This window comes from Panthera uncia (genome assembly GCF_023721935.1).
Source record: "Panthera uncia isolate 11264 chromosome A3 unlocalized genomic scaffold, Puncia_PCG_1.0 HiC_scaffold_12, whole genome shotgun sequence".
NCBI lineage: Eukaryota > Metazoa > Chordata > Mammalia > Carnivora > Felidae > Panthera > Panthera uncia.
In genome coordinates this window covers 17,436,605-17,452,881 of record NW_026057579.1, presented here as the reverse complement: position 1 = coordinate 17,452,881, position 16,277 = coordinate 17,436,605, and the positions used below count along the sequence as shown (strand labels likewise).

At 43.2% G+C, this 16,277-nt stretch overlaps 1 protein-coding gene across 2 annotated transcripts in view; it reads left to right on the top strand.

The window, feature by feature from the left end:
* Positions 1–10,975: 10,975 nt before the first annotated feature.
* The window catches only part of PPP1CB (protein phosphatase 1 catalytic subunit beta), a 41,323-nt gene continuing 36,021 nt past the window's right edge, over positions 10,976–16,277 (top strand). The window contains exons 1-2 of one of the 2 annotated variants that reach the window (XM_049651914.1): positions 10,976–11,073; positions 11,290–11,429. In XM_049651914.1, coding sequence (XP_049507871.1) covers positions 11,378–11,429 — 52 coding nt within the window. In that variant the 5' untranslated portion in view covers positions 10,976–11,073; positions 11,290–11,377. Of the gene's footprint in view, positions 11,074–11,105; positions 11,430–16,277 lie in introns of those variants that run through there. The other variant, XM_049651915.1, reaches the window with a different exon arrangement.

Here is a 16,277-nt window from a genome sequence, read left to right as displayed (position 1 = left end):
CCTATGCTAAATATAAACAATAGGATCTTCCTGTCCAAAATATATTGATAGTAATTGATACAAACATATAGATTCAAATATGTATGACCAGTATCTAATTATATTCCATAAGCAATCTAGGGGAATGAATCAAACGTTTGCACATTTTATAATAAATGTAGTAAATCACCATCTGCAAAAGTGGTGAGGCTCATTAAAAATGCAAATTAAAATGACATTAATGTATCACTACCCACCTATTCAACTAGCAAAACCAAATGGACACGATAAAAGCCCAGCAAGGCTGTTGTGGAGAAATATGGTATTTAGTGACTGCATAATGTTCTGCTACACAAAAATAAAACCATAATCTCACCAGTTGCCTGTTTAAGTTGTTAACGCACAAGTCTTCCTGAAGAACATTCTGTAAATATGTATACGAGCTATGGAATTGTTCCTTTCGTTAACAGATAATTCCACTTTGGGAAATATATTACAAGGAAGTAACAGAAATGAAGATAAAAAGTTTACAAAAATATTAATAACAGCATTTTTTATTAACAAAGGTTTGGATATAGCCCAAATGTTGCAGTCAAAAAAGAGCTCAGTAAAGAGGGGGAACAAAGTCTTTCAAAGAAGATTTGCTTATGTCTTTGTTCAACAAACATCTGAGTGACTATTAGGAGGAGATAGAAGAATTTTTAAGAAGAGAATTACATCTAGTGTCATCCTTCATGGAACTCAAGCTCAGGAAGATAGATGTAATAATTACAGGCAATGTGTCTTAAGGGCTTACAATGTAGGAGGTACTATTTAAGTGCTTTAGCTGTATTAACTCTTACTATTCACAACAACCTGTGAGGTGGGTATTGTTATTATCCTTGAAGCACAATGATGAAATAACTTGCTCGACTATTCCCGTATAGAGAAATATCATTGTCTTTTAAATTAATCCCTACTCATTAGGCTCAGCTGGTAAGTAACAGGGCTGGGGTTGAAATGGAGAGTGGGTAGCTGCAGAGCAAGAACTCTGAACCCCTGCACAAAATACCATAGCCCTTTTGTACAGAAATAACGGAGAGATAAGTGGCAGTAGGTGCAAAGTACCACAAGAGCACTAAGAATGAAGCTGTGCACTTGGCGGGGGTGGAGGATGGAGGGCAGACCAAAGGTGGTGGGGGGGAGATCAGGGAGGTCAGAATATGGGAAAGTGGGCAGAGGCAAGTGGACTGTGCAAGGGGCTGCTCGCTGTTTAGATCTTACCCTGCAGATGATGTGCAGGGCCTGAAGGATGAGAGAGTGGGAGTGGGAGGGTGAGACCAGGGAGGTTTCTGCAGCCGCCCAAGGGAAAGGAAAGGCGGATTTGCACAGAGGCAGTGTCAGTGAGGATGAAGAAGAGGGACCAAGTGATGACCGGCCGGGCCCTGCCACTACACAGAAATGTGTTTATGGAATAAGTGGGCTGGGGAGAGGGAAGGGAGCAAAGAGCATGGAATGGCATATTAGATACTGATCTCTTCTGAAAGTGTGTAGGCATACATACTGAACTCCAAGGGTGCAACCAGGGGGAGAGGATGAACCCAGATTTAGGGCTCCCCATGTCCTGAACTAGATTCTTCATGGGTGTGACCTCATTCAGTGCTTCCAACCCTGCCAGCAGGCATCATTATTCCCATTTTATCAGCAGGTACACTGAGGTCCCCAGAACTTCGATGAGCTGCCTTAGATGTGGCTTGTCTGTGGTGGAGCTGGGGTGTGAGCCTTGGTCTGTATGATCCCAAGTTCCTGCTCTTGCTACAGTATCATGGAACCTTCCTCATTCTAGTAGAAAAGAGTATACCACATTCTTTTCCATGAAGTTTAGATCTGGACAACCCGAGGGAGAAATTCAAACCTGGAACACTAGCCTGGGAAAGATTAGCTAGGAATCATCTTTGATTCCTTCAAAGGAATCTCCTTAATCTCCCTTGTAAATCTTGCCCCACCAACTTCTGCCAAGTCCATCTCCAAAACAACTCTAGATGCTTCCTCCTCTTCATACCTGGTGCCATCACTGCAGTGTAGCCTGGGTCAGCCCAATCCTGCCCAGCCTGGTCTGATAGCAGTATGGCTGAATGGCACTGTATCCTGCTCTTTCTCTGACCAAACATTTTGAGAGGAAACTCTTCAAGACTTCTGAATGAAATTGCTCCCTAAATGCTCCTCCTGCTTCCACTCTTATTCCCCCACCTTCTGACTAATTAGGTCATGCCTCTGTTTTCAACCCTCCAGTGGCTCCCATCACATTTGGAATATGATCCTGGGTCCTCAATGTGGCTCGCTCTATCTGGCCCTTCTCTGCTCTGTCCCTTCTTCTCAACCTCTCCACCAACTTGCTGTTCCCCATCTATGCCCATCATGTTTCCACCACAGGGCCCTTAGGTGGTGCTTCTATCAGCTAGAAATAGTCACCCCTCTGCAACCCACCATGAGATATGTACACAGTTCTCTCTCTCTCATTTTATTCAGATTGCTGCAGAGAAATCCTCCCTGACTGCCCTCTCTAAGGTAACATTCTTCTTTATCCCTCTTACCCTGCTTTATTTTTCATCATGACCCTTAGCAACGCCCACCCCCAACCCCCGCCCCAACACACACACACTCCATCTCCTAAGGAACCAACTATCTTGGTTTGCCTAGGGGATTCCTGGGCCGAGGGACTTTTGGTGCTGAAATCCAGAAAGTCCCAGGCAAACTAGGATTGACTGATCACTCTATACTACCCCTACCAGAATCTAAGCTTGATAAGGAAAGGACTTTTTGTTCTCTGCTCTACAGCCAGCACATAACACAGTGCCTGGCACACAGTAGGTGCTCAATAGATATTTATTGAACAGGTGAATACATAACTAGTTTCCTTTTTCAAACAGCTTCAGGTTTAAAGTCTCCAGCCCAGCATTCCAGCTCCTTCTTGATGGCCCATCTTAATTACCCCATGCTGTTTCCGACTGCCACCTTGCTGCAACCCTTGCCACCAGTCTCCCCACACTTTTGCAAACTTCACCAGAAATGAGACCTCCACTGGCTCTTCTACCTGAGTCAGTCTCTTGGGTTATGTTTTATTTTTTGACTCCATACCAATGAAAAGTGGATGAGGGATGCATGGGACCCTATCAGAATTCCCCAGGGCATTGTTTCAAAATATGTACCCCTCCACTCCCAATCCTGAGGATTAAATTGGACTTCCTTGGTCGGAGGAGAGGAATCACACAGTGGTGTTTTGAAAAAGCTGCCCAGATGATCCTGACACCAAGAACACAGCCACTTTATTGGAAGGGGGCTGAACTAAACCCCATAATGCTTCCCGTCTGTTAACGTCCCTCGATTGCATCACCTCTGTAAAGGCCTTCCCTGACCTCATTGCCCTCTCCCTCTTTGGAATTCTAAAAGGCTTGGGATCTGGACCACACTCCTGAGCCCTAGCCTTCAGGCCTGGCAGAAGAATATGGACATGTCAGTGTTGCTCATGGGAGCCCTCTCAGGTGTGTGAGGCAGGCGTTCCAACCTTCCCCTGGCTCTGGCTGAGAATGACCCCTCCTTCCTTTTCGTCCCTGAAGACTCCCACCCACAGTGAAATCACCCACCTTCTGCTCACTCCTAGCCTGCTGCGAGCTAATGGGCCCTGCTATCACAGCGGATCTAGGTCACCGACCCAGCCCATCCCTTCATTCACGTCTTCCTACTTCTCCCACAACAGTGTCCCAGAGCTGGTCGGTAACTAGCTCTGACCTTTACATCTCACCGGCTGGGTATTCCAAGCCTCTGAATCTTCATCCCCACATCTGTCACAGAAAATACTTACTTCACAGGATTTTCAGGGGGTTCAAATATAATGCCAGTAAAAATTCCCAGCACTAGGTACACTTAGACACCGCATCCAAAAGCCTTCTTTCTGACAAAGGAGCCATGCCTGTCTCCTGGGCATTGGGATCCTGGCTCTCCCAGCCAGTATGGGTTCTGTCTTAACAGAAGCATCACTATTAGAAGTATCCTAATGTTACCAGAATTTAGGATTTAGGCTTACTCAATCACATTCTCTGGACTGGAATATAAGGGGTCAGAGCAACCCTTTTTCTTTTTAGCAACTAGAAAGTCATTCTTTGAGCTGGTGGCGCTGTTTAAAACACATTGGGGCAGAAAACAGAAAACTGCTGTACTTATTCTTGACCAGGCTGCCCTGGAAGATGAGAGAATGAAAACTAAAATGAGAATTGGTGTGGAGGTACAGGGTTCTAGGTGATTCATGCACAGGAAAGCAGGGATGAAAAGAGTAGGTCCCTGCACAATGCAACTGCTTCCAAGTGAAAATAAGAGCGAGAGAGAAAGGAGGGAGGGAAAGAAAGAAAGAAAGGAAGGGAGGCAGGGAGAGATAGGTAGCTCACCAGGCTAAGAACTGTAAGTTCCAGATTCAAGTTTTAGTTTTGTTATTAAGACAATGCAATCTAACCTTCCCAGATCTCAACTTCCTCAACCACAAAGTGAGCGAGATCAAAAGTAATAGTATCTTTTTTTAAAAGTTCCCAGCACATATGTTCACTCCCTTTTTCCCTTCTGCCCTTTCATTCCCTATCCTTTTGTTTGGAGCCAACTCCTTCCTGGCAACCAAACCCCCAGACTCCATGAACAGTCCTCAGTGTCCCCCCTGCTTATGGGATCAGAGGTGTCCCAGCCTCCTTCACTCTCCATGCTGCCAGTCCCACATTTAGGGCCTAGGTCTGCCTGTGAATTACAACTCAAACTGTCTTCATGCCTATTGCACAGGGGAGTGGAAAACACAGATAGATGTTTTCTGCCATGCCAAATTAGAATCCTCAATGGCTCTTCCCCATAAACTTTGTTATAATTGGTGGTTAGAGTCCGTATTACCATGGATACTTTCCTACGGTTACATTAAGGATTAAATTGATTTTGCAGACTGATCTGGGAATTTAACCACCATTTGTACCACAGTCTCTGTGGGAAAATATATTCTGTGTTCCAAACAATTGACCTTTTGGAGTTGATCCAGTTCCTACGTTGGGGACGGCCTGTACAATATTGTGTTACATTTTGGGTTTCATTTTTGTGTCCTAGAATCAAAGACTTGTTAGAGCTGGAAGAAAGTTTTGCAGATCATTTATTAATGAACTAATTTTGTAGGTAATAAAGCCACGGTTCAACGCGAGAGAGATTTGTCCCAGGTTATTCAGCTACTTTGGTCTCCACCTCCAAGCCAACGTCCAAATCATTTGGTGGTCATTCCCCCCACTTGTCAGTAAACCATTTCAAAGTTGGGAAGATCACGTCTTCAGCACAAAATCAAATATACTAAATGTTTCATTAATACTTAATTCGTTCATTATTCACTTTGCTTTCAGGGTCCATTCACTGTAAGATTTCTTTAAATAACAAGTACCATTATGACATTTTAATTAAGTATTTACAGTATTTGTAATAGACTGGATTTGGTTTCAGTCAAGATTTGAATAAGAATTCATAAATATTCTATTTAACCAGTGTTTCCTGCATAAAAGGACCTATCAGTGCTGCATCAATAAATATTTTTCACAGCTCAGAGACACATTTGGGTTTAGTTTTAGGAGACACATGCCATTAATTTTAACAGTCTTAGGAGAGAGCTACATTTTGTAACTACAGTAGAAAGCTTAATAATGCTTTGTTTTATTTACCAAAACCAACTGACACAGACTTGTGAAATCATTCAGAAGTAAACCTTCTCCAACTGAAAAGGTGACTCATACATAATTTGGATTTGCTGTATGAGGAGAGCAGCCATCATTAGAAATAAAACATTTAAATTGTTTTATTTGGAAACAAATTTTCACATGTTGTATATTCTCCTTCACCGACAGACACATTTAGTTATTTCCTCATATATTGTTTCAATGAGCAGGATGGGAGAGCACCTAAAGAGAAACAATTTCATATATGCAGATGACATGGTTTTATTGTAACAAACTAGGAGTGACCTAAATAGACAGCTGGCCCTGTAATCTAATTACAAGAAAAATAAGGACCACAGGATCAACCCTTAAAAAATTAAATCATCATCCTTTGTGGTATCTGCCCATCCAACTGTCACTGCCTTATAGTTAACAGTTCTATATAGCATTTATTATTATTAATACTAATACTAACAATAATAATAGTAATAAATTACTAGGCATTTATTTTCAATCATTTTACCATGAAGGTTCTACCAGAAATTTCTCCTAAAAGACAATGCTCCACTGAGAGTTTGTATGTGTGTGTTAGGTGGTCAGAATTGGGAGGTGGGGCAGTTACTGGCCAAGGGCAGGGGAAGAGGCATTTGGTTATATCTGGCTTTATAATTTGGGGGGCTAAAATTCCTGAGGACATGCCTTATGACTTAGCTGGTAACTTTGGCACTTGGTTATTCTCTCATATGTGTATTGAAATGAAACCAAAACTAAATCTCAAAAAACAGTCTTGGCTCTGACCTGGTGTACCACCTCAGCCTGGCCGTGGATTGCAAGGGGCAGCTTCTGTGTCCTTGTGTGGTTTCTCAATACCCTTGAATTGAGCTGACCACAAAAGCCTATAGCATTTGATATACAGATGGCTGCCCTCAAGCTGTATCTAGTAAAATTTAGAACTTGCTGCCACTGTAGACTTATTAAAGACTTGATTAAGAGGAATTACATTTATGGAAGGACAGACCAATGAATGCCGATTCATTCATGTAGAAGCTATTTTGGATTAGTCAGGGCACAAAGAGTTGTACATCACTACCATAGCCTCCACATTTTGCCACCTAAACCTACTTAATTTCACATCTTATTGGCTATTGGCCAATATTGAATAGTATATAAAACATCTTTTTTTAAAGTCTATGCTGTGTTTACTAAAAGGAGTAATGAGGCTTCTGTTCACTATGTTCCAAAGTGCCTTGTTTGAGAACAAGCCACAGGGACATCTCAGCATAGTGATGGTTGGGGTCCTCTGAGCACTGGTCTGTCTTTATCTAATGGGCACTGATGGACCCCAGGCATTTTCTGTTTGGAAGAAACAGATAATACATGTATCATGATGTTACTAATACCCCAAATTATGATTCCCCACGTCCCTTGATATCAGGAAGTCCAAGTCCCCTCCACAGACATTTCTGGAATTACCCAAGGATATTGGCACATGTAACCCAAACGTCTCCCTAAGCCCAGTGGTGTACTGGTAAAGGTTTAACAACCAGCAATATGGCAGGGGGAAAAAAACCCTACAGATTCATAGCATTTGTTAATTTCCTTGCTGTAAATATTTCTGTGATGGCCAGTGTGATGTCACTGAACATGGAGTTGGAAAAGAGATGCATAGTAGCTTATCATTGTATGGTGTTTCCACCATATAGATACAGTAGATGTAAACAACCTCTAGAATATACATAATAGTAAAATGCAGCGAAATAAACAGGACATGATGAGTTTTGAGTAATCGTTACCTTTGTTTCTAGTATAATTTATTCATTTGTAAGTCTATATAATTTAATTTTTAAATCATGGCTCTGTTTAACAACTGGCTTGCAGAATTTCTGAAAGTTTAACAACTGACTCTCATGAGCCAGCAGCGTAAGATAGCTACAGCACACCATTATCTAAAGCCCCCACTGGGTTGGGAATCCCAGCTAATAGTTTGCCCTTTGGTCTGTGAGATTAACAATCCTGGTCTAACAAGAAGCAGGACCTCACCATGGTCCCTTTCCTGAGTCTTGCCTCATGTTCAGAAAGACTGAGAGGCAATTCCCTATAGGCAGCCAGGACCACTATCGGCCAGTCCTCTGCTCTGAAGTTTTCTGGTCTCCAGGTGTGGGTTCTCTACAGGGCTGCTATCCCCCCACAGTGCCTGGCCCAACGAACGTCTGTTACACCCTTGGCAGCCTCCTCGTGTCTTGCTTCTGAGCTGCTGACTTCCCTAACTGATGACCCCTACTCCACCAACAGGACAGACCTCGAGTCTCCTCAGTGCCCATATCTGCCACGCGGGGCTTCTCTCTATTTGGTCCTCACCTACCTCTGAACCTCATGGTGGTTCCAACTGCCTCTGCTGTTACTGTCTGTAGGATTGTCTCCAGCAGCCTCCAGGTCTCCCCCTCCTACCTCTTCTTCTGTCCTCAATCTCTTATACACATTTTAAAGTTCAAATAAACTTTGCAAGCTGAGTTTCAGGTAAATATGAAACTCATTTAACAAAGTAGGATATAATGGAAGTGAAGCATGATCCCAATTTCATAAAATAGGATATAGTCAGGTACATGATAGGAAAGATGTTATCTATAGCTGGTGAAATCATAGATGATTTTTATATTTTATCTCTGTTTTCAAAATTTCCTTCAATAAATACATTTTATTCCGGGGACAAAAGAGGGGACTACTTTAATGGCAAATCTAACCTGTACTGATATGAAGCATAATGTCATCTTATTTATCTTATGTGATGTGAATATTCATATGATTTTCTTTTAAAAAAAATACAATGTTTCAGATTATAGTGAGCTGCCTGTGAGTGAGCTTCTGGGGTGCTAAATAATATGTAGTATATGTACCAGTTAAACTTCAAAATCTGAGGAATTCTGAATCTGAATTCTTATGTAATTTTTTTGGAAGGAGATTCCACAGAAAAGTTGACTGGGCCCCTAGTGATATACAGCTCTTTCATTTTTATAATGGCCTTTTCTTTCCCAGGATTCCAAAGCACTAGAAAACCTAGAGAAGGGGATATCTGCAGGCAGTACTCAGGATCACTTTCCAATCCCTTCTGACTCCCACAACTCTGTTGAGACTGGCCTCTCACTGCCCCACTTGTGGTGATTTCTCTATAGAAGCTTACTTTCTCCCTGTGCAATACAGTTTCCTTTGGGTGTCCCTTGTCTATTAAACATGTCTGCATGTATTTAAACCCTAATTGTGGACAGGGCTCAAAGCTTCATGGGATTCACGGGTCCCATGAACGTTGGAAGATAAGCAGTCACTTACTTAATTGTTCCCAAGCATTCTGTTATTCTCAAAGAGTTTCATGGGAGAGATGTGGGGAAGTGGCATCCAAAACCACAGCTGGTGTATTTGAGTCCTGGTTCCACCTCAGCTAGAACACCTACTCCACTTGCAACTGATCTTTTCCCTGGTTGCTAAAAAGCTGAGAATCATATTTGTGGCCTATCCCTAGCAAACCAATAGTATCTTGCACCATGCATTTTGCATACAAAACTGCTGGCTTTATCTTATCTTTCCCACTTTTTTTTTTTTTTGGTCCTATTTTTCTCTTTACTTACTTTTAATTTATCCTACTGCATGTATTTTCATAAGCTACCTTAAATCCCTTCTTTTGGAATAAAACAGGGTATAAATAAATGTTCTTTAACAGAACAAGAGTGTGATGAAGAGCCATTTCTTCACCCTAAAAGCCCCAACATGAACTGGCAATGAGCCTGTGAAAACTATTCAGGATCACCATTATTGCTTGTCACCTGTTCTATGCCCACTGTCGATATACAAGCTAAATCCTGAAATGGAGAAAAAGCTAGGGGGGAAAAAGGCACTAGGAAATCCTAGCTCTGTCAGTCATCCGGGCCATTATAAAGCACTCGATTGGACAATCGAGTTTCTACTCGATTGGTTTCTACTTTCCAAGTTTGTGAGATAGCACATGCATATTTAAGTCTCAGCTTAACATGTACTGTGATAACATTTCACAATTGCTAAGAATGCAGACACTGGCACTAGATTCCTGGGTTTGAATCCCAGATATGCTAGTTACTTGTGTGATTTGGGCCAACATAATTAATCATTCTGTACCTCAATTAATGCCATCTGCAAAGTAGAGATAATAATAGTTCTTACCTCATAGGGCTGGTTTAAGGATTAAATAAGATAATGTAGAACTCTTAAAACAGTGCCAGAGTACATACAGAAATCTTAATGTTGGCTAGTATTAGTGATAGGTGAGTGGAAGAAGCACTGCCTTGACCTCAGGACAGCACCTTGCCTGGGTTTCTGGACTAACACCTGAGCAATGAGTAGAGACCTTTGATCTGACCACTTTCTTAGAACAGGCCAAAAACTCTGGCTTGCCAGAGTTATCTTTTTCGTGGCTACTCTCCCTCCTGCCTTTCTAGAGGTGAAATTATGTGGAAAGAACAGCTGGGCAACCAACCTTTCTGAACTTCCGTCTTTCTCTGTCTCTTCTACGTGCCAGACACTTGGTGGGTCTACCCTGTAGAAGCTTACAGTCGAGTGTAGGAGACAAATGCATAAACAATCACAAGGCAGGATGATTAATATAACGGAGGTCTGGACAAAAAAAGCACTGAGATAAAATGGTATGCATAGAGTGAATAAAGATGTAAGATGTGTGGATGTACTACACAGAAGGCAGAGAGCGGTACCCACGTTGAAATAGTATTGCTGAGCTTTCCAGAGCCCACTTTAACGTATTTCATCCAGGGACACTTGAGCAACTACTAGCCTTGTGGAATGATGGGGTAGAAAATCCCTCGTTTGCAATGTCAAACTTTTCCATCAAAGTAACTCAACCCCTTCTTGCTTCCCAAACGCGCAAACCTGGGTTTCAAACATGGATAATGTAGTCCACGTTTCCCGATTAACGGAAACATGAGGAATTGCTTGCAAAACTAGGGAAGGAAGACAAGAAAAGAAAAAAGAGGCGGGAAGGGCACAGCAACGCGGTGTGCACAGGGCCCCTGCCAGGGCAGCTGAACAGCGGGAAGGTCAGCCGCTGCCCACGCTCGTTCTGCCTAATGGGAGCTTCCCCAGCGCGGCGAGCCCCGCGAGCCTCGGGGCGCCTGCGCCGCCGTGGCGATTCGGCGCAGTGGAAGTGGCGAGTGAGGGCGACGCACCTGCGCGAAAGCAGCAGCGGCGGCAGCGGCGGGAGAACGGAGTCCAGTGCGATTGCGCAAAAGCCAGGGCTGTGGTGGGGGCCGCGGAGGCGTGCGCCGTGCGCCTGCGCGGAGGGTTGCGTGGCGCGGTGGCGGGGAAGGGTGGTGTGCTGTAAGTGGAGCTGCGGGTGGGGCCGTCGGCGGCGCTGGTGAGCTTTGCGGAGTTGGGCGGTGCCGAGGAGGAGGAGGTGGCGGCTGGGTCTGACGCGGCCCGGTTCTTGGGGGCTCCGCTTGTTTATTTATTTATTTATCGTGTGGGCCTCCGAGTGTACGCGCGCTCCACTACTTGGTGGGGAGGGGGTGGGGGGAGGGCCCGGGGAAAAGAGGGAGTTGGAACCGGGGTCGAAACGCCGTGTGACTTGTAGGTGAGGGAGCGCCGAGCCGTCGCCGCAGCCTCCGCCGCCGTGAAGCCCTTGTTCCCGCTGCTGGGAAGGAGCGTCTGGTGCCGACAAGATGGCGGACGGGGAGCTGAACGTGGACAGTCTCATCACCCGACTGCTGGAGGGTGAGTGCGGGGCCCGGCCTGCCGCAAGGAGGGGGCGCCCCCTTCAGCCCTCATTTCCCCTCGCCGCCGAACCCGAGGGGACCCCCGTTTCCGCCCCGCGGCGGCTGCGGAGGAGGGGGGCGAAGAGGCTGCTTGGCCGGGGGGGAGCGGCCTCCAGGAACACGGTCGGCAGGAGGCAATTCGAGAGGGGCTGTCCCCGCGGGCGGCCCGGCGGGCAGTGTCCCCGCGAACCCTCGGGGACCGTCATGGCATCGCGCTGGCCGGGGGCTACGAGGAGCCCAAGGGTGCTGGGTGACCCTTCCCAAGGAGGGTGCGAGGATGCGAGTTTCTGTGCATTGTATGTCCGTGGAACGTGTATTTCTTCTCTGTTCTCTTTGTGCATTGCCCTTGGCTGCCTCCGATTCTTGTTCCGGGAGTGAATTTTATAAAAATCTTCTCATTGAGACAATTGTTGGACCTCTTCTGCATTTTTGCATGATGCTGTAGGACGAACTCTGTTTAAGGAGGGGATAACATTAGCGGGAGTTGAGTACCTCCTATTATTTAGGTTAAAAAAAAATAGTAAAACCGAAGTCTTTGACTCGAGCTGAAGATGCATTCAAGAAAGAATATGTAGACACGTTTGCTGACGGGATCGGCTTTCGGGTTTGAGAATTTAACAGGCTTGAGCAGGATTTAATTTCTGCACAAACTTAGAAAGGTCTACTTTATTGTAAAAGCCTCTCGTGTGTGAAAGGTATTTACAAGTCTTCGCTGCTTTTGAAGTTTCCTGGTCCTTCTGTTTTTATTGAACAGTTTTATGTTGGGGTGGGGGTTAGAGGGAATGGGAAGAGATGGAGAGACCAGGCTATTATTCACACTTAATCGCAGTCTTGTGCCAGTGAATCCCTTTACCCTAAAATTTGCCTCACCACTAATTGCTTTGTGAGTGTGTAGAAAAGATACTAAGCCTTCAAAAAAATTTAGCCTTTTCTGTTGGAAATCGTTAGAGTGCATATGCACTAACTTACTTGCTTTCAGGTTACCTGAAGGTAACTTGACAACAGCGAAGCGCGGTATATTCTTACATTTGGAAAATCATCAAAGAAAATTGTATTCCTGGGGGTGAGGGGCTGGCTAGTTCCTTTTTTCAGTCTGTGTGTTGGTTTCTCGTCAGTTCTGTATGTGCCCGTTGTGTAACAAACTACAGTTTATTTGCTCCAGATGTGAAAGCCTTCCAGCAGTCTTAAGACTGGATAGGAAAGTTTTACCAGGAACTCTTACTTACCTTTTCTTTTACTATTGAGTTATTCTTGGGAGGCCCCCTGGTGCCTGTAGTCCGTGTTCACTGCTTAAGTCTTGGTGGACTTTTAACAGATGTGGACATCTTGCTGGGTCTACGAGATACTTGCTTTGGAAAAAATTTTGTTTTGTGATTGTGCATTGTTCTAAGAGGGAAGTATAGCTACTTAAACATTTTAATGTCTTGATAACTTTTGGGGGAATCTGGACCCCGCTTTCTTACACATTTTAAACTTGAGTTTGTAAATTTAAGTATTTTAAAAATCTGATGTTTGTATTTCAACTTCTTCACTTCTATTTTTCGTGTACTTACATACTTGTATACTTTGTAGGCATAAAACAGTAGATTTTGTGTTTTAAAATGTTTGATCTGGGACCTTTTAAATCAGATGCACTTTTTTAGGATACTTAAGAAACTTCACTAGTGGATTGTTCGAGTTTATTGGAAAAAAGATACGGAGGGAAAAATAGGCTGAGGGATTCCGTTAGTTTTGTGAATTCAGATTTAATATTTGGTGCTGGCTTTGAACAACCTCTCCCTCCCCCCGCCTGTGTGTGTGTGTGTGTGTGTGTGTGTGTGTGTGTGTGTGAGAGAGAGAGAGAGAGAGAGAGAGAGAAATAGTCTAGACATTTTCCCCTTTTAATATTGATCTCCTTTATGCCAATCACCAGGAATCCAAAGATAAAACACAATCTCTTCACCCAGGGAGCTTCCAGGCTAAAGTGATTTCTGGGCTTTTGCGACCTCTGTCTATATTCAACACACTACCATCAGTAAGAGTTTCATTACTTGCTTCTCAATCCTGGGAAGTATATTTAGTTTGACAGTCCCTCCTTGGAATTCTTAAATTCTGCAGGCTCCTTCTCTTTTCCTCTTCCAAAATCTATACCTGTTCAAAGACATCCAGAACAGACGTATTTTTTTTTTGTCTGCCTTTGTTTTCAGTGATGTTACTTGCTCATTAAAGTTCATTTAGATTCAAGTGATGGTGTTTTGTAAAGCTGCCTAGCAAAATAGCTGCAGTAGGTGTTTTTGTTTTTTTTTTTAGTATTAAATGAACATATAAGTGGGACGCCTGGGTGGCTCAGTCACTTGGGCGTCCAACTTTGGCTCAGGTCATGATCTTGTGGTTGGTGAGTTCGAGCCCCACGTCAGGCTCTGTGCTGACAGCTTGGAGCCTGGAGTCTGTTTAAGATTCTGTGTCTACCTCTCTCTCTGCCCCTCCCCCGCTTGTACTCTGTCTCTCTCTCTCAAAAATAAATAAACATTTTAAAAAAATTAAAAAAAAATAAATGCATATATAAGATAAAACTTAGAATGTCTCCACATGGGAAAAATCAGCAGAACTTCATCTTATTTTAAAACGTTGATTGTTGGGGCGCCTGGGTGGCTTGGTCGGTTGGGCGTCCGACTTCGGCTCAGGTCATGATCTCACGGTCCGTGAGTTCGAGCCCCGCGTCGGGCTCTGTGCTGACCGCTCAGAGCCTGGAGCCTGTTTCAGATTCTGTGTCTCCCTCTCTCTCTGCCCCTCCCCTGTTCATGCTCTGTCTCTCTCTGTCTCAAAAATAAATAAACGTTAAAAAAAAAAAATAAAACGTTTATTGTAATTCCAAGGCATGCTCTTGATTTCTTTTTTATTATATCAAATTGCCAGTGGGCTGTAACACGTTTGGTAACCATATTTTATAAGTTGCTTTTGTGTTTTTTTCTTTTTTGAGTGGGCATATCATTGATGTAATATTTTCAAAGTGCCTTCAGAACAATTTAAAATTTTCTGTTATTTAATGCAAACCATATACTAATTTCTTATTTGAATAGTGCGTATTCCTCCAGTATATTGGGTTAAGTTTTACTTAGAACTAAAAGCCAAGGACGCCTGTGATTCTATCCCCTGTAGTGAACCCTGTTACCACATTCTCGTGGCTTATAATAATGCTCTTGACTGATTGTTTAAATCTAGTTCCTGTGGGTGTCCTGGAAAACCCAGTGAAAGCTTTTTACTTTGATCATTAGTTCCAAAAGGAGTTAGGGTGGCAGTAGGAATATAGCATAATCACCTTGCAAACGTTGTTCAAATTATAAATGTTGAGTTTATTTTGGGAGGAGGTGAAATAGAATGAGTAGTTGGATCTGTTTGGAAAGAGGATAGGGTGAAAAACTGCTTCCCACTAGCTGTTCCCAACCAGACTTTATCCAAGTGTCTAAAAACTGGGCTGTACCGGATGATAATTAACACATGCCTATTATGTAGATCCTATATTTTGTTATGTTTATCATATATATCTGCGTGTATGTATATATCTCTGAATTTGTGGAACTTCTGTGATCATTTCCGTTCTTGTGGGTTATGTATTCTAAAGATTTAGTCAGGCTGAGACAGACTAAGCAAATAGGAAGCTTTGTTTGTGTCCTTTTGAAAGTTAAAAAAATGGAATGGACTTGAAAAATTAAATAGATTAATAAAAGCACATTAAAATCCTCTTTAAATAAAAGTTTTATTGAGATATAATTCACATACTATGTAATTCACTTACTTCAAGTGTATAATTCGATGATTTTTAGTATATTTACAGAGTTGCCCACGCATCACCACAATTTTAGAACATTTTCACCAACACAGCCCTGTTCCCATTAGCCAACACACTCCCTTTTTCCTTTCAGCCCTCCCCCAGCATTAGGCAACGACTAATCTTTGTATCTCTATGGATTTTGCCTGTGCTGGACATTTCATGTAAATGGAAACGTAATATATGGCCTCTTATGATTGGCTTCTTCTAATGTTTAAAAATTCATCTATATTGTGTCATGTCTTAGTATTTCTTCCTTTTGTAGGTGAATAATATTCCATTGTATGAGTAGACCACATTTTATTATTCATTACTTGTTGGGCATTAGAGTTGTTTCCCCTTTTTGGCTGTTGAGAATAATACTGCTGTAAACATTGGTGTACAAATTTTTGTGTGGGCATGTTTTTACTTCTCTTGAGTCTACAGCTAGGAATGGAATTGTTGGGTCATATGGTAAGTCTATATATGTTTGACCTTTTGAGGAACTGCCAGACTGTTTAAAGCCTTTTTTTCTCCGATTTAAATTGTTTAGTTGTGATCCAGAAGTCTAAAGGTTAGGCAGTTTGAAGGAAGTGCTAGTCTGCTTGTTCCTGGCAACCCCAACTTCTGCAGGAAAGTGTTGTTTATATATAGATCCAAGGCCAGGTTTGTTAGAAATGAGCAGGTTGAGGAGTAGGAAAGATCATCTGAGGGATACTTTCGCTCTTCTCTTGCTGCTTCCTAGATGAGAAGCTAGAGGATGCATAAAGGTGGTACATTTTTTAACTGATTCAGAGATTAGGTTTGTTTTCCTGTTAATTCGTTGTTTCAACAAGTGAGGGAAACATTGAAAGTTTAAAGTAGTGCAGGGGCGCCTGGGTGGCGCAGTCGGTTGGGCGTCCGACTTCAGCCAGGTCACGATCTCGCACTCCGTGAGTTCGAGCCCCGCGTCAGGCTCTGGGCTGATGGCTCAGAGCCTGGAGCCTGTTTCCGATTCTGTGTCTCCCTCTCTCTCTGCCC